Here is a 23,143-nt window from a genome sequence, read left to right as displayed (position 1 = left end):
AAACTCATATTGAGGCAAAACAACACGCAGAATAAACTTGTTATAACAGGATGCCGTGTTTTCATCCTCGGCTGCAACTGTAGCTGTCGTTTCTTTGCCTGAGAACCAACATGAGATAAAGTTGAGTCATTTAAGAAGTCATTTAAAGCCCAGAGAAGCTAAATTTTCCATGACACGCTATTTTATTTCTTTGTGTTGTTTTGGACTGCAACCACTGGAAACAAGCATTTGACATTCAGACAGGGGTCAGAGGTCAAGTTGTGTTTTTAGCTTGTTTGCGATTCCACAGATTGTCTCCTTAATCCAACAAGCTGTTCTTCAGAGGCACAACTGACGGGCGAAGAAGATTTTAAACAAGAAAATGAAACGGAGACATCAAGGCGGAGGCAGAGCTGAGTTAGAAACAAGAGGGTGAGGATATGAAAAACGGTTAGGGAGAGGTTACACCATGTTCAGCCCGTGGCGTCATGTGGGAACCGTAACTAGTTTATTTGAACCTTCAGTTTATGATACAGTATGTGACAGATAAAAACTTAACACATGTCAACGCAGGTCTCCTCTGATTGGCCGCCTCTTGGAACAAGTCTGTCATTACCTTTGGTAGAGGTTTCAAATTCCTCATTGGCACCCACTTCAGAAGGGCCTGTCTACATCCTGGACCAATCTGAGAGCCCTGAGTGTGTTTACATGATGATCTGTCACCACACTTACTGCCAGTTACCATTTTTGATCCAGTTTTTCTACATTTGAAAGTTTTGTATGTTTAACAAATCAGTTTTTGATGTCTGATGGAAACTGAAACCGTCAGTGATGATGAACAACAGCCCGCGTTATGTCACACTGACCGAATTTACACTCTCAGAGGTTCTCAGAGGTGTCCAAGTTAAAGCAGAAGTAAGCAGAATATTTGTGTTAATATAAGTGTTAAATAATTATATCTTCCGACAGCAATCACTTCTATAGAGTGCTTGGTCTGAAACACGTGTCTGTCAGTCACTCTGCTCTGCTGTAAGCCGAGGAGAAAACTTTCCTTGTATCCTACAACCTTTATCCAATGAGGAGAGAGAACGGCATAAAGGGGCGGTCCTCTGTGTGTGCAGCCATGGGATGCGCGTGAATGTGGTGACGTAGGGACGAGGGCGGGGACTGCTAACTTCATTGGCTGACAAAAAGTTAGCCAAAACCACCGGATCGCTTAAGTCCAAGTCTTTACTTTCTGTTATTTCATTCAGGTTAAACTGTTAAACTAACCCTAATGCAAACACACAAGTCTGCATGATTGAAAAGACATGCATATGAGACCAATGCAAAACAAAAAGTTCTGGACTCACTCCTTAGTTTCTCTGTTTTTCTTTTTCTTTTTTTTTGTCTGGTGGTTGTATTTGATTTGAAACCAGACAGCTGGGATAAGGTAACCTCTTTTCGTTTCCATAAGATAACTGATGTTCACCATGATCTTCCACATCCAACTTGTTGTTGTTTTGTTTTATCTTACGCCAACAAGAGGTGAGACAGCAACGCCCAGGTCTCCTCTGAGAAACACTTACCTTCTCAACTGCTGCCCATACAGAGCCTTATGTTTTTCACTGTGAGAACAAACCAACCTATCAATTCTATATATTTTTTTCAAATACGATTCAAAACAGAATCGAATAATCACATCTTGCTGTATTTGATATCACCTTGTTTTCATTTGATCCAGACAATGATTGATTATGATTGGATTTAAAGCACATAATCAGTTCCAGCGTTCTTCCCCCGGCTCACAGACGGATCTCATTGTCCAACCTTTAGTGGTGCCAGTGCTGTTGTCACGCATGTTCAGTAGTCAGCAGTGCGGGTGCATGTGGAACCACTGTGGGGTTGTAGGTGTGTAGTTTTGTACATTGAGAACTGAAGCTGAGAGGGTTTACTCACCGAGTCCTGCTCCTTCGAGACATTTTTGTTTAAATAAGTGAAGAACGACTGACGTGCTTCTCAGATGTGTTTGTGTGTTTGTCTGTGCACATCTGCCATGCTGTGTCATAGCACTGAGCGTTGACCGGCTATTGCAGAGAATAAACCCAGCAGTACAATTTACAGGCCTATTTTCCACTGTAACTTGATAATCAGAGGTGCACACGTGAGATTCATCTCGATCTGATTTATAGTTTTGTTTGGGTTAATGTTACATTTGGAATGACGTGCGCAGCTACTTTCAATTTTCCAGCTGTTACACTCCCCCTCGCTGTGCTGGTGGACAGAGTGAAGCCTATACTCCCTCTACACCCGTTAGCATTGTAGTGATGGTTTTGCTGTCACTGGTGTATACTCTATGTGTATATATATATATTTTTTGCTTGTTTTATTGTTGATGTGGTTTTAGTTTAATGTTGCACTTGTTGTAGCAGTTGCTGTTTAGTTTTTCTTTTGGTCTCTGACCTTTTAGGCTGTTTGTTTATTGTGATTTTTTAGTACCCGTTGAAGTGTGCAGTTGTCCTCTCTCCACTCAAGGCCTGTAATAGTTCACTTATCAACACATGTATTGATCATAGTCCAGCACCGGCATAGATTTGGGTACAGATGAGATCATCTTAACATTGTGACTCCTCTTGTAACTCCGCTTCGGTTGGATGGTCTAGCCAGGGTTAATGCAGCACCCAGTGTGTTACAATGGGAGTTTTACACAACATTTAAAAAGTAAAGCATAACCCATGAAAATCTGGAAACATTTAAAACAAGGGAGGGCTCCTCTCATAATACATATTTGATCATGCTCATATGCTGTGAGGCAGGAGAATAGTAGAGACAGGCTGTCTGGATCTTGCACGGCTCACTTGTCTCTCTCTGGAAGATCCTCTATGCCTCATACCAGGATCCAGTCCCGGCTGAGTGGAGTGTAGTAGCACGTGAGGCCTCTTCACTCCACCATAGTACATCAGCAAACACAAATTCAATTCAAGTAAACTTTCTGCAGAGTCAGGCTTGTGTTTGTGTGTGTGTGTGTGTGTGTGCGCGCGCATGTGAATGAGGAAAGAGTAAGAGGAAACTTGAGCATATTACTTTGGCTGCATGACAAAAAAGATAAAACCAAACCAACACCCTGGCATAAGGAAGAAGAAAACAATATATTTTAATCATTCCTTTTTAAAACCTGTTGCTGGACAGGAGCGGAGTAAATAATTGCTATCATCATCATCAGTGATCCATCATTTATATCAAACCAATGTGTGTTATTGATCAAATAGTCATTTAGTCTTCAAAAGTCAACAGACGCCCATCACCAGACCAGAGCCTTAAGTCACATCTGCATCTCTGCAGAAATGTGCCAAAGGCATTTCCCTCCTGAAAAACACTTGTCCTAACTATATTTTACCTGCATGTTTGCTAGCTTGTGGTATTTTGCTTCATTAGTTTTGTTAGTACATTGCTGCATTACTTTAAAATATACATGGTGAATTTGGTTTAACTAAAGAGGCTCTAAAAAATTGAAAATTAAGACCGAGCGTCAAAGAATTGCAAATTCTCACATTGGAGCAGAAACCACTGTATTTTACTTGAACAGTTGATGAACCATAACCATCTACTGTAAGTCTCATGTTGAACATTAGGGAGCTGCTGGATTACTACATAGTTTTTCTCCACTGCTCTAAAATGTACATTCCCACATGCATCATCATCTTGTTCCATCGTCATCTAGTGGTGACTGGAGACATCATCACTCTCTTCATTTGAGTGACTCAAAACAAACATTTTGGGCTTGAATTCTACTTGGAGCTTAATATTCTTAGAAAGTAACTGTGTCAAACCACGAAGCTCCATCGGCTCAGAGGTGCTAGAACCCCACAGAGGAGCTCCTCCAGTTCACATGCAACATTTGACTTGTTCCTAAGCTATTAGAGAAGTAGAGTAGCTTATCATTCAGGGAAGTGACTCTATGCAACGTCACAACTTCGCACACAAGTTCCACATTGTGACTAAGTCCCTCAACGGAGCGGCTGAGTTGTTTACATTACTGTGTGATCAATCTGTTGGTTCCAGTGAGGGTCAGCAAACAAACAGGGCGATCACATCACCCATCACCCTTCAAATCTGGGTCACTGCTCAGTGTGCCTTTGTTTGGGAGCTACTGTCGTGTGATTATTGGTAAATATGAGAGCGGGGGAACACAGGATGTGAGATGATAATGTTGGCCCGATGACGGGAACAGGAAGAATTGTGTGCTCTGATTCCCTCTTATCCTCTCACTATCTGTCCTCAGCAGGAGCGTTGTGGTTGTGACTGGTTGTGTGATGTGAGCAAACACAGTTTCTGCAGAAGACCAGGAGGATTCAGCATCCACATCTGATTTTTTTGCATATACAGATGCTTATGCATATGTTTGTGTTACGTGTTTTGCGACTTTTCACAGCTTTATCGTGTGAATCATCATTTTATGATAATAATTAAGAGAAAAAAATGGAACAACATGAACAAAGAAAGGAAAAAAAATGTAGCGGGGAAAAGCTGAGGAAGGAGAGGAAAAAGAAGATGAGATGAAGAGGAAGGAAGAGTCATGGGAGAAGGGAGATAGAGAATTATATAGAAGGAAGGGAGATAGCAGAGGTGCGTGGGAGGATGGAGGAAGGGGAAAGAAACAAGTGCGGAAGTTAATGCAGATGAGTATAAAGGGAGGCAAGAAAAAAGAGAGGGAAGGAGAGAGGAGAAGAGGAAAATGATCTGTAAAACAAGAGGATGGAAGGATGAATGAAGTGAAAAAGTAAAAAAGGATGATTATACAGGGCAGAGCTGAGGCATGGTTTGAAGGGAGGGGGCGGATGAAACGGAGGAAATGAGCTGATAAGAATGGTAAGAGGGAGTTAAAAGAGAAGGGGAGGATGGAGCAGATCAGCAGAAGAAGAAAGGAAAATGTAAGTTAAAGAAGTGGAGAAAAGAAGTAGTTGAAGAGGAAAGGGAAGAAGGGAAGAAGGGGGAGTAGGAAAAAAAGAAGGATCAAAGGAAAGAAGGACGGACCTTTCAGATGAAGTTCGGTGCCCTAGATCTCTCATTATTAAATAAAGCACAGTTCACTTCTTCCACACCACAATAGACACTGATGTGTGTGTTACTCTGAGTGTGTATGTGGCGGCCTGACCTTTAAAATGGCTGCTTGACCTTTTCAGAGCACTGACCCCGGCAGCAGGAGCTGAGCACCTGACAGGTGTCTCCTCAGACTCACACTCAGCTGTGTCCCCCCCCCCCCCTCATCGTCCTCTCTCTCTGTCTCTGTCTCTCTCTCTCCACCTGTTGGTGTTTCCTGCAGCACTCGGTCAACATCATCAGGCAGCTGATTGGCTTGTTGATGAGTGACTCAGCATTTACACGTGCCGGCGCTTGTGGCTTTTCAAAGTCACGTCTCTCCTCCCCCCTTATATTTGTCTTATTGAGAAGTTGGTCTTTGTTTCTCTTGTGACCTGGTGCTGGTGTGATTGTGGCCTTAAAAAAACCCACTGTTTTCCTTCTGAAGCTGCGCAGGAAATGGTCACAAACGTCATCGAAGAAAGGCAGAGTAAGCTGATGAAGCAGCTGGGAACTGTGTTTAGTGCAGCTGCTGCCGATTGTTTTCAGGCATGGATGTATTACAGAGCTCTAGTGGGTATTTCTGGCAGCAGGACTGTGTATGTTGGACTGAGTCAAAATAAACTACGGTGTGTGCTCATGCTAATGAAGGAACATGTCACCCAGTGGATCCGCGTGGCTCATCGATTTGTAGCACTGGTTCGTCTTCATTGCTCTTAGAAGTGTTATTTCAAACATGATATCACCAACCTTGGCCTTTAACTTGTCCAAAATTGTGTTGCTTGTTGTGTTTGTTATTCAGATAGCCTAATTGTTGATTGTCTGGTTATATCTACTGCAAATAATTAATTATATGAAAAGTTGCATTCATAGTACTCATCGTGTTGCTTGCTAGTGCTTAATAATAATAATAATAATAATAATAATAATAATAATAATAATAATAATAATAATAATCGGTCATTAATAGGCCATTAGTTAATGATAACTAATCCCCAGCACAACAGTGTAAAAAATGAGTGTGAATGATCAGCAATAACTAGACATGACTTACCAAGCAGAATTTCTAATAAATAACTGGAAGAGACTATATTAATATTGATATTAATTTCAGGGCATTTTCATAAAATGTATTTGTTTAAGCAAATAAAAATAAAGAAATGTAAACATCTTACACGCTGCCACTCAAAAGTCTTACAACAGTTTCACCAGTTTTTGTCAAAAATTCAACTCAAGTCCAATGAAAAACCATAATAGAGTTATTTGTAATCTGTTTTCTCATTTAGCCAATGTTAGCATCAACAGTTGTATATATTTACCAGATTAGAAGAATTAATGGGATTCAGCTCAATATTTCCTCCTTTTACATTCTGAGAACTGGAAACATTGCTCTGTTTTACTTCTATTTTTATCACTTCTACTTTTCTACTGCTGATGTTAACAATGCTAACACTTAGCTCCAGCCCAATCATCCTGTGTCCGAGTCACTGGAGCCTCCAGTCGGCTCTGAAACAGGGGCGCATGACGTCTGTCCGACTACCCATTTCTCCGACCACCCATTTCTCCGACTCCGACCATACATTTCTTTATTTTTGCGTCATCAGTCCGACCTCCCACTTCTCCGACTTAAGTAGCCCTAACCCTTAACCTTACCCTAAACCTAACCATAACACTGTAGAATGGGTAGTCGGAGAAATGAGCCGTCGGACTTGTGGGCAGTCGGACTGACGTATGCTCCCCCTGTTTTATAACAGAGATGTTATATTGTACCTGGAAGTGCACCAGTGGATGAAGCTTTTAACAAGTCAAGTCAGAGCTGCTCAAAATATGTAGCAATAGAAATGCTTAAAAATGCAGGTACATAATCTAATGGATTTCATGGAGATCAGGCTTTTCAGGTTTCAAGAAGAAATGTGTTCAATCAATTTGCATGCATCGATGGACGTCAGTAAAGGCTAAATGCAAACAATTCCTGCAGGTCGATGACTGTGACACCCTCTCTGTGTTGGGAAAGTCACACCCTCTCTTACACTATGAGGAGAATGTGCTGCAGGAAGGACGTTGCTGCAGAATGGTGAGAATAAGACAAGACTTCCAACACAGTCTCCAGACCCAAACCCCATGGAGCAGCCTGCAGTTATAAATTACATTTAGATCAACAATTCAATTCAAGAAGATTCTATGTTTTTAAAAACATAAAGAGTTTGTTCTGAGTGGTAGTGCGATTTATAGTAAATGGTTTAAAGCATTTTCACATCAGCTAAAGGATGAAACCCTGAAACAAATGTCAAGTCTTTAATGCTGAAATGTGAAATGTGAAAACAGCTGCATCTGTCCACATGCAGACAATATTATGCACAGCTCTACTACTTCCTGAATTAAGCCAGCTCCTTTATTTCCTGTTTTACATTATTGGACCAACTGATTAATCCAGGTGTGTCTGACCTGCCAACAATGGTCAGACACACCTGGATTAATCAGTTGGTCCAATAATGTAAAACAGGAAATAAAGGAGCTGGCTTAATTCAGGAAGTAGTAGAGCTGTGCATAAAGCCCATTCCACCTCATAGTTGCTTGCAGTGATGCGATATGATCAGTAGGCCTACTGGTGTACTGAAAATTACAGTGCTTACTCTCTATTTCTTCTTCTTCTTCTTCTTCTTCTTCTTCTTCTTCTTCTTCTTCTTCTTCTTCTTCTTCTTCTTCTTCTTCTTCTTCTTCTTCTTCTTCTTCTTCCTCCTCCTCCTCCTCCTCCTGTCATTTCACTCTGCTTCTCCCTGGAAACAAAAAACATAACATACATCTTCATCCTCTTGTTTCTATGGCAACACAGCAGTGAAGAGAAGAGACAAGAGGAGCTGTAGCCTCCTCCAACCTTCCTCCATGATGAGAAGCAGAACAGAAAGAGACAGAATGAGAGAAAAAGACAAGTACAGGCAGCAGGAAAATCGAGGAGAGGAGAAAGAAAGAAAGAATGAAGGAAAGGAAGATGGAGTCAGAGTGAATAAAGGCGAGATGGAGAGTAAGGTTGAGGGAGGCAAGCAATCGCTGTATGCTCTTGTGCAGGATGGAGTATCTATGGTAACCTCGGCTGGTTATCAGAAAATTGAAGTTCCTTCTGTTTGTCTCCATCCTGTGTTGTCTCTGTGCGTTCAAATACATAACACCATCCACACACACTTTCTTATATATTTGCTCTTTATTTTGCAGTTTTGTTTCATTTGTGTGGTATGTTCATTCAAGTCAAGCAACAACACTATTTGGCTGCAGACACACACACTGAGACAGACAGAGACAGAGGTTGACGTTTGCTCTTCCAAGGAAATGAGACATCTCGCCCAGAACCAATATTTGCCATGGATGTTGTCCGTAATGAAAATCCTGTATGCCTGCAGTTTCACAACAGGGATTGTGTGTCTGTGTGTGTGTGTGTGTGTGTGTGTGTAGGGGGGGTAAGACAGAAGAGCCAGCTTGCTGTATCAGCCGCGGAGGGAGGTGTAAATAAAGGAACAGCATGTTTGTTCTTCAGTGGAAGGAGGAGGGAGGGGAGGAGCAGAGCGCTGCCTGTTTGCTCTATAGCGACTGACATGGATGCAAATAAAGAGAACCACCTGTCTGCTCCACTCTGCTGCAGAGGGACGCCAGGCTACAGCAGGCCTTCGCTGCTGCCGCTGCTTCCATGTAACTACTTAGATGTGTTTGTGTTGAGAGGAGCCGTGCCTCAGTGTGTGTGTGTGTGTGTGTGTGTGTGTGAGGCCAGAGACAGGCTGTTTATCTGTCTGGAAGCAGCAGCAGCAGAGGCAGTGGAGTGATACCAGAGCAGCCTGTGGGAGCCTGTTTTCCTCAGACACTGACTGTAGCTTGACACTCCTAGTTTATATTATAATGAGAGTAATTATCTGGATGTGATGGATACTATATATTTACATTTATATAAACAAGCGACAGTGTGATGTTTAGGTCAGATTTTCCACAGGTAAAAAAAAAACAAAAAAACATAATTAATTACCATTATCAGTGATTATTCTTCTCATTAGACAATATTATAATTATCCAGGTGCAGTTTTCTCCAAGTCTGTTTGACTCTCAGTATTGAAAACATTGGCCTCAGTTAAACAGCATGTCTGTTTTAGTACACGCTGCTGGGATCAGCAGGTCGGCAGCAGCTTCACTGTCCATTTTGGACAAATCATCATCTCATTGTAAATCTGGACTTTTTTTTATCTAATCCCTTGATTGCTGTTTGGATTTGCATATCCATGGTTACAGCAAACAGAAGGAGTCTTCAAGCCTTCAGACGTGTTGTAATGGGCAACAGTGGGTGACACGGCAGGATTACCACCTTTTCAGCAGAGTCTTTGTGCGTCTTTGTCTTGACGCGGTGAGTTTGTGCGGATCTTTGGAGGTGTTTGTGGTGTTCAGTGGGATGTTGTGTGAAGAATTAAAGAAGGCTGTGGTCTAACCTGCGCACATCTGGCCAGTTGTTGTGTGAAATGGGTGTGAATGTCACAACCACAACTTGGTATTTAATGTTTTATTTGTCTATGCACAGATGAAGCTTATTTAATAAAGTGTTGGACGATATTTGATATTTAAGGATATTTGACTTGACCATTTTAGCAGGTGTGGCTCTGTACACACAATGTGACTGACTGACTGACTGACTGACTGACTGACTGACTGACTGAGTCATGAAGTTACACCACTGGTCAGACTCAGTGGAGTTTCCCTGACGGAAGTTCCTTTTTCAGAATGAAATGTTGCCAACTTAATGCATTTGTTGCTATATCAACCACATTTTCGGGCATGTACTGCAGTTTCACTTGAGCCAGTGTGCTGGCTTTGCGGACTTTGTCACATGACGCCACTGTTAATAAAATCAGGAGTTCAGCTGCACTTTGGAAGTTCACATGTTGGGTCAACATCACCTTCAGGCTCCGTTTCAAACGGCCCCCCTGCCTGTCTGATAACAAAAACAGAAAAACATGTCAGATGACAGATGAAACCAGATGACACTTGGCAGAAAGCAAACACAAGGCGGTGATGTCCTCAATCACTGACCCCACACTGTCTGTTTCCAGTCCCTATGTTAAATTAATCTCTCATCTAACAGTCAGTGGAGAAACAGACCTGTTCATTTACAATTTTCAGTTTTTTTCCCCCAATATTTCAAGACTATTTCTATAGTAAAACTGCTGCTTCATGTCATTAGCAGCACTTTGCTCAGTTCTCTGCTCTTTTTATTGTGGTGACAGAAACCTGGCACGTCCCAGTCATGTTCCCATACTAGATAACAGTTAGTACTGTTAATAACTGTTTGCAGGCCCAAAAAGACCAGTTTAAATATTTTAATGCTTAGTGTGTTCACTCAGAGTCAAAGCCATTGGTAGGATGTCGACCTGCTTCTATTGTCTCTGTGCCATACTTCATTGAGAAGAGTGAAGCACACAAACTCTGCAAATAACAAAAAAAAAAACATTGCGATAATCAACATTTCGTTAAACATGACATTTACACATAAAAGTAAAAACCAAACCTGGTGGCTCCAGGGTGTCAGGTACTCATTCAAGGCGTTGGCTGAATATTTGTCTCTTTTATATTATATCAACATTACATAGATGGTAACAAGGTGAAACTGTTGATATACAGAAGCTCTTTAAAATCTGTGATTGTCCGCTGATAACAAGAAACACAAGTATGCAATAAGCTTTCAAACGTCTCTTTTTTCTTTTCTACATTACTGTGGTTGGCCACATCCAGCTGAAACATTCTACATGCACTCAGCCACTGAGAAAGTTTATTTTACTCCTCTATAAAAAAAAAAGTCAGAGACACATAAGCCAGCGTAGCTTCCTCTGAGTGACGAAAGCAGAGTTTTCTAAATGAAAATGGCCTCCGAAAAATAGAAAGTAAAAGGGAAAAAAAAAAAAAATGCTGATGAATTCCAGAAAGCACTGCTTCCTAATTCGGGTGCAGCGACAGCCACTTCAGATGACGTCTGCAAGGCCCATTTGTGTGGATATACAGTTAGTCTCCCATCAACAATAATTGCTACTAAGTCATGCAGTGACGCTAATGTCTGGGAAATCAGCTGGTGATTCATTTACTGCCATTTCTGCCTTTTCTGACAGACACATGTCCCAGTGGACACACACCGTGGCATTAAACATCTCTCTGCTGCTAACTGCTCCCAGGGGTTAGAAGACACACAGGCTCGCTTTCCTTGTGGCTTCGTTATTTTTATCTGTTTAGGTTCTTTTTTTTTTTTCTTCCCCCTCTTTCTCTCTAAAGACTCTTCTGTTCCTGAGTCCGGAAACTTGTGGTAATTTGTCAGCCTTTCTGTAATCATTTTGAGACTAGCAAACAGGTTGTGGCCTGTAACTCAGTTGCATCTGCGTCCAGCTCTCACAATGGTGAGACTGGGATCACACAGCAGACTGCTCGCTCTCTCTCTCTCTCTCTCTCTGTGTGTATGTGTGTGTGTGTGTGTGTGTGTGTGTTGACCCAAAGCAACACGAGCAATGTCCTTCTAGGTGATGTTTGTGTAATTGTGTGATTAATGGCTTTTGCTAAATTGATTTTCCACTTTGTTTCAGCATTCAGTGACTATTCACTTGGAGCGACATCAAATGTATCCACAGCTGATAAAGACAGCTACTGTATGTGTAGTGTATAATCTGCTGTATGTGGAGGTGTTGTGTGGCCTTGTGTTTACCCAGGGCAGGTTAGCCCAGGATATGTTTCTTTTTGTCTTTCCAGCTGACTGCCAGTAAAAATAATGGCCTTTTTAATCCTGCAGCTCTGTTTAAATATACAGTATGTACTCTAAATGTTAGACAGCGGCAGACTAATATCCTCTTGCTTTCTTTCTCTCACAGCCCACCGGTTACATGGAGACGTCATTGTCATACAGCTCCATAGAAGACCTGCAGCTCCTGTCATGGGACAATGCTCCAAAGTACTGTGTGCAGCTGAGCTTTCCTGGTGGCACCGTTCTGCTGCAGGTAATACACAGGTCCCAGTTCATGTTGATGTTGATGTTGATGTTGATTTCATTAAAAAAAACAAAAACAGGACAGATACAGTCAGCTGTCTATACAGATAGGAATAACACAGGCTATAAAATAAGTACTGACAATAGAACAATACCATAAAATGTAGGCTAGCCAGGCGGCTACTACAGTTAACATACACTGCAAAAACTCAAATATCTTACCAAGAATATTTGTCTTATTTCTAGTCAAAATGTCATTTTTAGTCAAAACTAATCTCATTCTACTTAAAATAAGACTCATCACATTAAAAGTAGCTTGTTTTTAGACACTTTTTTAACTTCTTTCAAGGATATTTTCACTTGAAATAAGTAGAAAAATCTGACAGTGGATCAAGTTTTTCTTTCTTATTACAAGCTCAAAAAACTTGCTTTCACTGGCAAATTTTTCTACTTATTTCAAGTGAAAATTTGTTTGAAACAAGTGAAAATGATCTAAAAACAAGTTAATTTTTAGGTGATGAGTCTTATTTTAAGTGGAAAGAGATTAGTTTTGACTAGAAATGAGACATTTTGACAAGAAATAAGACAAATATTCTTGGAAAGATTTTGAGTTTTTGCAGTGTACAGTTATGTTTTGTTTATAAATGTAGTGAAATGTGAAAGTTTAATGACTAAAAACACTGAGACCTACTGTATATCATCTATGTTGTTGAGTTGTTTCAGTTGTTCAATCAGTTCTCAAACCAGAGAATTCTGTGACTGTCAATGACATCATATCCTCTATGATTATGTGTCAGTGTTTGTCTGTGTTTTTTTTAACCACAAACACTTTTTAGACCTTTAACTCCATGTTGTAACCAGGGCTGACTTCATCGCAATATTAACATGCACGATAAACACATCGCAGAAGGTTGCCTAGAATGCTCAAAAAGTATGCTCGAAATATATGTATTTTTATTTTATTCTATTCAGTGTTTGAGGTACCTATTAAAGCAGCAAGACACAGGGGCTGTATGGTTAATGCATACTTAAATATTTGCTTATTTATCTCAAGTCATATTGTCATCACAGTATTGACCAGTGTCATTGCAAATCGCACAATTTGCTCATATCGTGCAGGCCTAGCTATGACCAGAGGAAGGATTTTAGTGGCCAGACGTCTTGGTCTGAAGTTATCAGAGAAACGAGCTGAGTAACTGTTTGCCAGCTCAGCTCCCAGCTGATAAAGACATCCTGTGTCTGCTAGAAAAGCATCTTTGAAATACATTTTTTTCTGTCTGTTCCTGGATGTATCAGCAGCAGAGCAAAGGACACAAACACAATGATTACATCAATGCAGAGGCATCAGTTCAAACTGTAAGCTTTGATGCAGTCATCGTATCGATCTACCATATATCTTAAAAACTATAAGCGAATGTAAAGTCTGAGGCACGGCCTGTTAACAGAGCAGCTGAAGGATTAGAGCAGTGAAGCGGGAACCGTGGCCCTGATTGGTCCCTGGTGAGATGTATTTATTTGGTTGATGTTAATCGTCCATGATGGTCTTACACCGTCAAAAAAGAGCTTGAGCGGGCTGTCTGGTTTGGTGGCTCAGGACAATAGCAGATCCTGTAGCAGATCCTGTACCAGACACTTCCACCGTGTACCCAGTCAACTCTCAGAGACTGTCCTGAATTCCTGGGAAAAATTAATCTCCACATTCACCAGAGCGATTCAGTGAGAACATTCGGTTCTGTTACCCACTGGCCCAATTAACTCTGATACACAATTCAACCCATTATAGGCACTGGGGGTCAACACTGTATACCCACCTCCTCCGTGGTGTTTGCTTATGCCTGCTGCCAGCTGTTTGGACCACTGCCAGACAGAGTCAGTTTGAGCTCCGAAGGAAGGAAAAGCTTCTCTAGTTTCTAGTGACCGGCCTATAGGGATCATGTGTAAAACTAGAGAAACTGGTGTAGTTCTCCAGTGATTGGAAGAAGCTGGAAAACTAGAAACTTAGAAAAATGTAACTGAAACTTCAATCTGCAGACATTCTGGGCTTGGCTACGGCTATGCTCATCAGCGCCAACTATAATGTAAACTAGAACGATGAGAATCCACAATTAAAAAGACGATTTAACTGCAGCACATGACAATAACATCCTCCAAACACACACCACGGACTGAACGCCTTGTTTGGTAGTGATCATTTATTTTACTGTGAACAAACACTGGCACAGGTAGTAAAAAGTGCAAACACAGAGGAAGCAGATGGGAAGAATGGCAGCGTTATTACTGAGCCTGGTTCTTTGCTTTAAAATCCATCTGCAGATGTTGTCATGTCAGTTTGCAGTGGACTGTGGCATCACAGAGGTCACAAGATCATTTTTCAGTGATATCAGGGAATTTTTTCACCTTGGCTCTACTCTACTTTGTAACCCTTATCTTGTTTGAATCTGCTTGTCCCTTGCTCCAAATATGATAATGATATTAATGATTGGCTAACAATAAGGACACACCAGCGTAGGCTTGGGCTGATATGTAATAACATTTGAAGATCGCACTATATCCAACCTCATGTGATATCCTCTTATATTTCTTCCTGCCCTGCTGCTCCAGCCCTCATTTCTTTAATTACTGTACTACATTAAACCTTGAACTGCAGTTTAATGACTGCATCACTTGCATAATGAAACATAAAATGCAATAATGTGTGTGTGTATGTATGTATATATATATATATATATATATATATATATATATATATATATATATATATATATATATATATATATATATATATATAAAAATAAAAAAAGCACCTGAAACAAAAATCCCCCTGTTCTGTTTGCATATCGCCCAGTGTATCACACAGCCTGTAAGAAAAGTTACACAGTGATCCACCAGGGGACTTGATATAAATGTGTTCCTAATGTGTGAGTCGACAAAAATAAAACCTCAGTTAATGAAACGTGAGATGAGCTGCATTCAGGTATCTGAGGGATGTGTCAGGTTTGGCTGAGAATGAATGGATGATCATGTTATGAGATGAACACACCACTACAAGAGGAAGCTCGGGATGAAGCTCTTGTTTACTTTAAAGTGACAATTACTTCTACACTGTGTTCTTTTAAGGGGCTGCTGCAGACTGTTTGCTTTTTCACCTTCTTACGCTCAGCCATGATCACTGGGGTCGAGTTGTATTCAAGCACCGTCAGACTGCTTGTTAATCATGCCAATAATAGGTGTATTAGAGTTATTAATAATAACGGAAACAATTATAGTGGCACCAATTACAGTAATCAAAGAGGACATGAGGCTCTGCCTTCTTAGAAAGTCTAAGAACCACAAGTAGAGCTGCATTTAGAGAGCTGCTGAGAAGAGGAAGCAGAGGACAGACTCAGTCTTCTACTGAGGGCTGATACGTCACTGTGTGTGTTCCCTGACACTGTGTAGAGATGACTGTAAACCAACCAGTTAATAGACTACAAGCAAATGTGTGTCTGGTATGTGAAATCACCATTTAACAAAGTGTGTGTGTGTGTGTCTGTGTGTGTGCATTCATTTCTTTAGGCTGCAAACAGCTACTTAAGAGACCAGTGGTTTCACTCCCTGCAGTGGAAGGTAAGGTTACACTTTGTCTTTAACTATTAATTGATTTATTTCAGCAGCTCCATCAAAGCATTGTGGTGCAGAGACCTTTAACCCCCATCCCCCACATTCACACACACACACACACACACACACACACACACACACACACACACACACACACACACACACACACACACACACACACACACACACACACACACACACACACACACACACACACACACACACACACACACACACACACACACTCTCTCCCTCTTTTCCACTGTATATTGTCGCTTCTCTTTAAATGTTATAAAGCTCACCCCACACTTTGAAGTTTATTGCAACACGATGATGCTGAAACACTGACAATAGATTTTAGTTGTGTTACTAAACTCTGACACACAACTTTATGGCATTTTCACAGACATTTATGAGGTTCAGACCTCCAAAGGTGTCATTGTCATTTGCACTCACTGAGCTAAATAAAGCAATGCAAAGATGTATTCCTGTAGTGGCTCAGAGTTCACAGTCACTTCCTGTCAATGAAAGAAAAAAAAATCCTCCTGTGTTTATAATTTCCTCCACTCAGCATTGTTTCTCAAGCAGCAATGAAAACGCCGTCACACAGAGAGCACTGGTGTCATGATAGGTGCTTTACTTTACCCAGCTCTGATTCTTACACAAACATTTCCTGTTTGTGTGTTTTCACTGCACCATGGTGAATGAAAAGTTTCCAAGGCAACGCAACAAGCATACAAGAAATTGTGACAATTGTGAAGGAGCGCAGGTTTCACAGTCTAAAAACACTGATGTGTTGGTTAGTGACCGAGGAGGAAACTCAACCTGTGTTTCCTGCAGAAAAAGATCTACAAGTACCGGAAGGTCCTGAACAACCCGAGCCGCTGGGACGTGGTGCTGAAGGAGATCAGAGCGCTGGTGGACATGGCTCTGACCTCGCCGCTGCAGGACGAGTCCATCCATCAGGCCCCGCTGCACATCATCTCCACCCTGCTGGCCGAGGTACAGTACACTCACACTCACACACATCTCACCCAGAAATGGCTTTACTCAGCCCATACCATTCCCAGCTGAGGCCTGATATTAGTGTGTCGACTAATCTAAACCTAATCCTAAAAGGGTTTTTTTCTCCAGTGTCTTTCCAATGTTTCCATTTTTCTTTTTTTTTGTAATTTTAACAAAAACGAGATTAATTTCTTGTGGTTAAACATGAATTATATTTATTAACGCTTTTCAGTTCAGTTCTGCAATGAATTAAAGTTTAAAGGCCCACATGTTGATAATAATAATAATAATAATAATAATAATAATAATAATAATAATAATAATAATAATAATAATAATAATAATAATAATAATAATAATAAATGATAAATAATTAACAAAAACTTTATGAAAGTTCATTTCTTTTCATGGTTAAAATGTTTTAGTATTTGTTCTCTGTGCTCTCCGTTTGTTTTTAATTCATGAATTCTTCTTTTTATGTTTTCTAGTAACTGTAGTTGATATTTTGGTTGTATGCTACTTTATATCTCTGCTTCAGCACTGTAATGTACTGTATGTATGATGCAGCCTAGCAAATTGAATGGTTTATAAATAGGTACAGTTTGCTTCAACTTTTATAATGCAGGACTTGTTATGTTCTTTCTACAGTGTTGTGTTTATCTTATATACAGTATGTCATAAATACTGCATATATACTGTATATATAGAACGAACACTGACATATTCTGTAGGAGGAACACAGGACACGCAGTTAAACAATAAGGTCCCAGAGGCTGCATCCAAAGTTTTTACAGTCAGTCCACTGACTGCATTGTTATTTTTAGATCTTCAGTAAGTTTCTAGTGCAGTGCTGGAAGAAAGGTCAAGATGTCACCAAAATCATTAAAGGAACAGCGACTTTTTGGGCAATACTAAAATAAATCTAAACACTATTTTCTCTTTCTCCTTTTACAGAACTCTAATCTAAGCACTCAGGACCATGAGAACATCATTGTGGTCAGTATGAAGTTCACTGTTAATATGAACTCTGTGAAATCAGGCTGAAGTTAATAATTGACTCCAGAGTCCAGCCTCTTGTAGTTTTGATCTTGAAACTGAAGACAAATATAGATTCCCCTCATGTATGTTACTCTTGTGTATTGCTATGGATAGGAATGATACAATAGACACTCATATGGCCCTGTCTGTGCAGAGCAGAGGGCTGGATGCTGAGAGAGGCTGTGGTGCAGGTGTAATTCACCTGATAACCCAGATCTACACTTCTGGCTCCCAGCCGGGGTGAATGACAGATAGGATATTATGGAAATATTCATCTTTGTGTTTGTGTGTGTGTGTGTGTGTGTGTGTAGGCCATTGCTCCTCTGCTGGAAAACAACCACCCACCACCTGACCTGTGTGAGTTCTTCTGTAAGGTAAGATCATGTGCTCCAGTCGTGAGCTCAACCTGTGTGGAGAACTGAAATAGCTGTGTGTATTTAGAAGTGTCCTCTTGCTGATGCTCGTTGTTGTGTGTTGCAGCACTGTCGGGAGCGGCCGCGTTCAATGGTCGTGATCGAAGTTTTCACTCCAGTGGTCCAGAGAATCCTTAAACATAACATGGTGAGGAAGGCAGCACTCAGGAGACAACCAGAGCGCGCACTAGTACCGATGTCTGTTTGGTGCATCCTGTTTTTCATACAAATGAGTGTGGCTGAAAAATACGATCTAAAAAGCTACAAATCCTAAAGGCCATAAGAGAGGCCTTGGTCAACCCAGTGTAGTGCTAACATACTCAGCAATTAATCATATAATGATTGAAAAGGGAAACTGGCAACAGATCAAATATTGGATTTCAAATATTAAGTAGAAGAGACTTTAATAAATAAATATATCGCAGGATAAATTCCATAAGACATTTCATCCAGATGAAATATTTCACTTTTATTTTTCATGAACGGCTGTTTAAGAAGTGACATAAGCAGAATAAAACATTAATGATGCTCCAGAATCTTTTGATTGTTGACATTGCAGATACATTACCACAATCTAAACCAAATGGACATGGAAAAATAGTTTCAAACATGTATATATTTCTAGCTGACTGCTTGTTTTTGTGTGTCCATGTTTCAGGATTTTGGGAAATGCCCTCGACTGCGTCTCTTCACTCAGGAGTACATCCTGGCTCTCAATGAGCTGAATGCCGGGATGGAGGTGGTGAAAAAATTCGTCCACAGGTGAGAAAGTGCTGCCTGTCAGGAGGCCATTAGCGTTAGACAGAACTCCTCATACTTTGCTCTACATACTAACAAACAGTGTGTGCGGTGACGGACACTGGACCTTCAGTAAATAGCCGGGGCCGAGGTATCTGACCTGTGTCTGTGTGTTGCAGCATGCATGGGCCGACCGGGCAGTGCCCTCACCCACGTGTGCTGCCAAACCTGGTGGCGGTGTGCCTCGCCGCCATTTATTCCTGTTATGAGGAGTTCATCAACAGGTTAGTACCATGCACACACACACACACACACACACACACACACACTGAAGCTTCTCTTGTCTGAGCCTGAAGGTTTTACAACAGCTCCACTGCCTGTACAGTATCTTGGCTATCTGAGTGCACTCCCCATCAGCTCACCTACTTACAGTGCTGATGTGCTCATCTATCAGCTCACTGTCCCTTCTCTTTGACAAGTGTGTATCTTAATGAATAAATGCTTGCCTGACTGGAAACCTTAATGCTGAACACATCTTGTCACACAAAAAACCCCTATCACAAGCCTGAGAGAGAAGCTTCACCACAGCAGCCATTGTTTTTAAGGTCGACTCCTTCCTCACACCCCACCTGTTTATTCAGCTGTTGTCTCCGTTCTTTTGTTTGCTTCTGTCCATTTTTTTCATCGATTAGACAAACACACAGCCTGTAATTTCCCCACATCTTGAACGAAACAGCACAAACGGCAATTTACAGATGTTACCGGGAAAGCAGAACCATGACTGTACGGTCAGACCACATGATGCCAGTTAGAGCTCTAAACTGATTAGCAATGTCCCAACATTTACAATGCAAAACAAACACACAGGCTAATATATAAGGGTCAGCCAATAAAATACATTATAATATCTAACATGATTATATTGTATCTGGATTTCCCCATCAGGTTTATTACACCACAGTACGGGTTTGTTGCTATATGTCATATGTAATCATCTTTACATTTAGTCTTTCCATATTTATTGATTAATTAAGTCACGGGTTAAGTGGCCTCTATCAATCATACCTTTAAATGAATTAGGAAAAACCAAAAACATTTCAATGAACAGCAATGAAACCAGCTGCAACTGTGAATTCATTCATGGCAGCAGGTGCTCTTCCTGGGTGATACTGCAAGAAAGATGTGTAAATAAAGAAAAAAGAGATAGGAACAGAAGCCAAAGAGTAAAACCACTGATAATGACAAAACCCCCACATTGTATTGGTCAGTAAAGCATTTGACACAGCTCAGAAATAGTACTAACACCACTATAAACTCAGTATACAGTGATTAAAGACAAAAAGGAATAAAAAGCATTTAAAAAATGAAGAAATTCCCCTTTATTGAGTCAGTTATTATATAGAAACAAATGTTTCTTTTAAACCATTTTTTCTTGTTAAATGTAAAATCATTCCATGTTTTCATTCCTCGACATGTCGTTGTGCATTAGAGAAAACAAAACATTTCACAGATAAGGTGTTTTTTTTTCCACTGTTGCTTTCTGACTTACCTCACTCCAGTGATTTCTAGTTCAGTGGTCATGTTTCCCTCTGGTGCTCCACAGGGCCTTTTTGTTGACTCCATATGTGTAGCAGAGGCTATCTCCACTCATTAGCACCATCTCTTCAGCCTCACTCACCCCAGAGAGGTGACACTTCTTACCTCATTTTTCCAAAGCTCCAGCTCACAGAGGAGCCATCGCTCTGGTGGCCTTCTCTCCTGGCCCTCACCTCTCCTCTCTCCCCTCCGTCATCACACGCTTATTTTTAGGCCTCTTGTTATATTTTAATAACCGTTGTGCTTTGACAGGGCCGTTGTATAGGGGAGAAAGGTGATGATAATTCTAGGGGCCCAGCGCCCAGTGGGGCCCACAAAAAACCCCAGTAGACTAATCTTTGTATGACTGAATTATTCTGCATAAGACCCTGACTAATATTATAGTAATGCTGCATTAGTGTCAAAACAAAGTAGGCTAAATAAAAAATGATAATACATAGTCTAAGAAAAAAAACTGGAAAAGTCAAGGGGTTGGGGCCCACTTTAGTATTCTTTAAAGGTCCCATATTATGAAAAACAGTTTTTTTCTGGTCTCTACCTATATAAACTGATCCTCCCTGAGCCTACCAACTCCTAGAATGAGGAAAGCAAACGGGTCCTGCATCGACTCTGCAGCCCACCGACTGGTAAAACGGCGCTCATACAGGCTGTTCAGACTCAGCTCCTGTGGTGATGTCACGACGGGAGTGAGGCCGGCCCCTCAGCGCGATAAAACGCCTACCACGTCTATTTCTATGGCTGCAGTGCACAGCAAGAAACTCCTGAGCTAAATTGATGAAATACTGACCAATTTTAAGTCATAAAGTGGTAATAATCTTTGCTATGTACAGTAACCATGTTACTTAAAGGTGCAGGCACAGAAACAGCTTGTTCTCAGTAGAGCAACTTTTAGACAGCCGACATTCAGGACCACGGATCAGTTTGGGGCAATACATTTACAATACAGTTTAGTTGGACGTCTGACAGCTGAGTGAAATTGAGTAAAAAGAGTATAATATGGGACCTTTAAGGGGACACAGAATTCCTAGCAACGGCCCTGTGCTTTGGTAAGTAATGCCTGTGTTGTGTATAGGTTTTGTTTGTGGGTCCAGTCATCTCACTCTCCCCCTCCCCTCCCCCCTGCAGCCGGGACAACTCCCCCAGCCTGAAGGAGATCAGGAACGGCTGCCAGCAACAGAACGAGCGTAAACCCCCGATGCCACTGCGTCTGCTGCGCCCCGAGCCTCCCACGCCACCCCCCCTCTCCACCAGCCCCAACCCCCCTCAGCCGCTGCCCTCCTCCCCCTCAAACACCAACCCCTCCATCCCCATCACCTCCCCGACACCCTCCCTGCCCCTCTCCCCTCCTCCCTCAGTGGTCAACTCCAGCGAGATCCTGGTGGAGCTGGAGCGGAACAACTCGGCCAACACCAGGCGGAAGAGCGGGCCGTCGGGGGGGGACAGCGAGCCCAACCTCATCGACTGTCTGCTGGTCAGCCCGGCCGTCAACACCCTGTCCATCCAGCTGCCGGCACAGGCTGACCGGGTGCTGGGCTGCTTCGCTCTCATCCTCAAGATGCTGTGAGTTTGGTTTTCTCCTACTTTTTTTTTTTCTTCTTTTTTTTTCTTTTTTACTTTTTTTATTGGTGAAGTGATAGACAAGGTGACATGAGGGACAAATACCACATAGACAAACATACAAACAATCGACATAAGTACAGACAACAACAGGAAATGACATGCCACGATGATACATGAATGTAGTGTTAAGTGCGTGTGTGTGTGTGTGCGTGTGCGTGGATGAGAGGTAAGTGGAGTGCTATTACTTGTATACAATATGGTATAGAATACGGTAATAGTGACAGTAATAATAATAAATAAAATAAAATAAAATAAACAAATAATAATAATATTAGGGATAATGAATAGGTAATAAGAGAAAGGAGCAATACATGTATATAATAATGAAATAAAACTTTGAAAATAAAGGGATATTAAAGGAGCAGAGCGACATTTTGAATGAACTTTTTTTTCCCCATAGTCAGACAAAAAAACACCAATATCAGCGTCAGCTCTCAGAGATGAAGGGATGCTGCTGGTAGTTCAGCTAGTTTCAGTGTGCTGGACCCTCACACATGGTGTCATATCAGTCTTTTCATCTCACTCATCAGAATGGACCTGTTGTATCATGTTTCACTGTTTATCTCATGTACTATAACTACCTGAATATAGGCCACATGTGATACGACAGAGTAAAGCAGGAATCCAACAGTAACATCTAGTGAGGATGCAGTGGAAGCTGCATGAAAGCCGTAAGTGGCGGTGCTTCAACAGGCATCATGTATGAGCACTAAAGAACTAGAATTAGAGTGATCATCAGCAACATCAAAAAGTAAACGCAGGTTTTGCAGACTGCAGATGGCTCCTGCAGGTAAAAAGAAACTAACAGTTTTTTTTCATCAATCAGCAAGAACAGTCAAACAGAAACTGATGAAAGCCCGATGTCTTACATTAGTCCATAAATACATGTTAGATGTAGTGTGTAGAGAATTTCAGTATTCATAAAATAACCTTTATTAATAATTAATAATAATAAAATAACCTCTATCTATCTATCTATCTATCTATCTATCTATCTATCTATCTATCTATCTATCTATCTATCTATCTATCTATCTATCTATCTATCTATCTATCTATCTATCTATCTATCTATCTATCTATCTATCTATCTGTCTATCTG

The 23,143-nt window shown here is 41.1% G+C and overlaps 1 protein-coding gene across 4 annotated transcripts in view; it reads left to right on the top strand.

Moving 5' to 3' along the window:
* Positions 1-23,143, top strand: part of cmip (c-Maf inducing protein) — a 47,183-nt gene that overhangs the window by 11,269 nt on the left and 12,771 nt on the right. Inside the window, exons 1-10 of one of the 4 annotated variants that reach the window (XM_083973354.1) lie at positions 8,597-8,718; positions 11,916-12,041; positions 15,587-15,637; positions 16,472-16,633; positions 17,591-17,632; positions 17,986-18,048; positions 18,155-18,235; positions 18,746-18,849; positions 19,005-19,109; positions 21,547-21,981. In XM_083973354.1, coding sequence (XP_083829480.1) covers positions 8,629-8,718; positions 11,916-12,041; positions 15,587-15,637; positions 16,472-16,633; positions 17,591-17,632; positions 17,986-18,048; positions 18,155-18,235; positions 18,746-18,849; positions 19,005-19,109; positions 21,547-21,981 — 1,259 coding nt within the window. In that variant the 5' untranslated portion in view covers positions 8,597-8,628. The other 3 variants (XM_083973355.1, XM_083973356.1, XM_083973353.1) reach the window with 3 other exon arrangements.

The sequence above is a fragment of the Trachurus trachurus genome (genome assembly GCF_905171665.1).
Source record: "Trachurus trachurus genome assembly, chromosome: 6".
NCBI classification, from domain to species: domain Eukaryota; kingdom Metazoa; phylum Chordata; class Actinopteri; order Carangiformes; family Carangidae; genus Trachurus; species Trachurus trachurus.
Note: the sequence above shows the minus strand (reverse complement) of the source record. Positions and strands in the feature narration are given on the sequence as shown.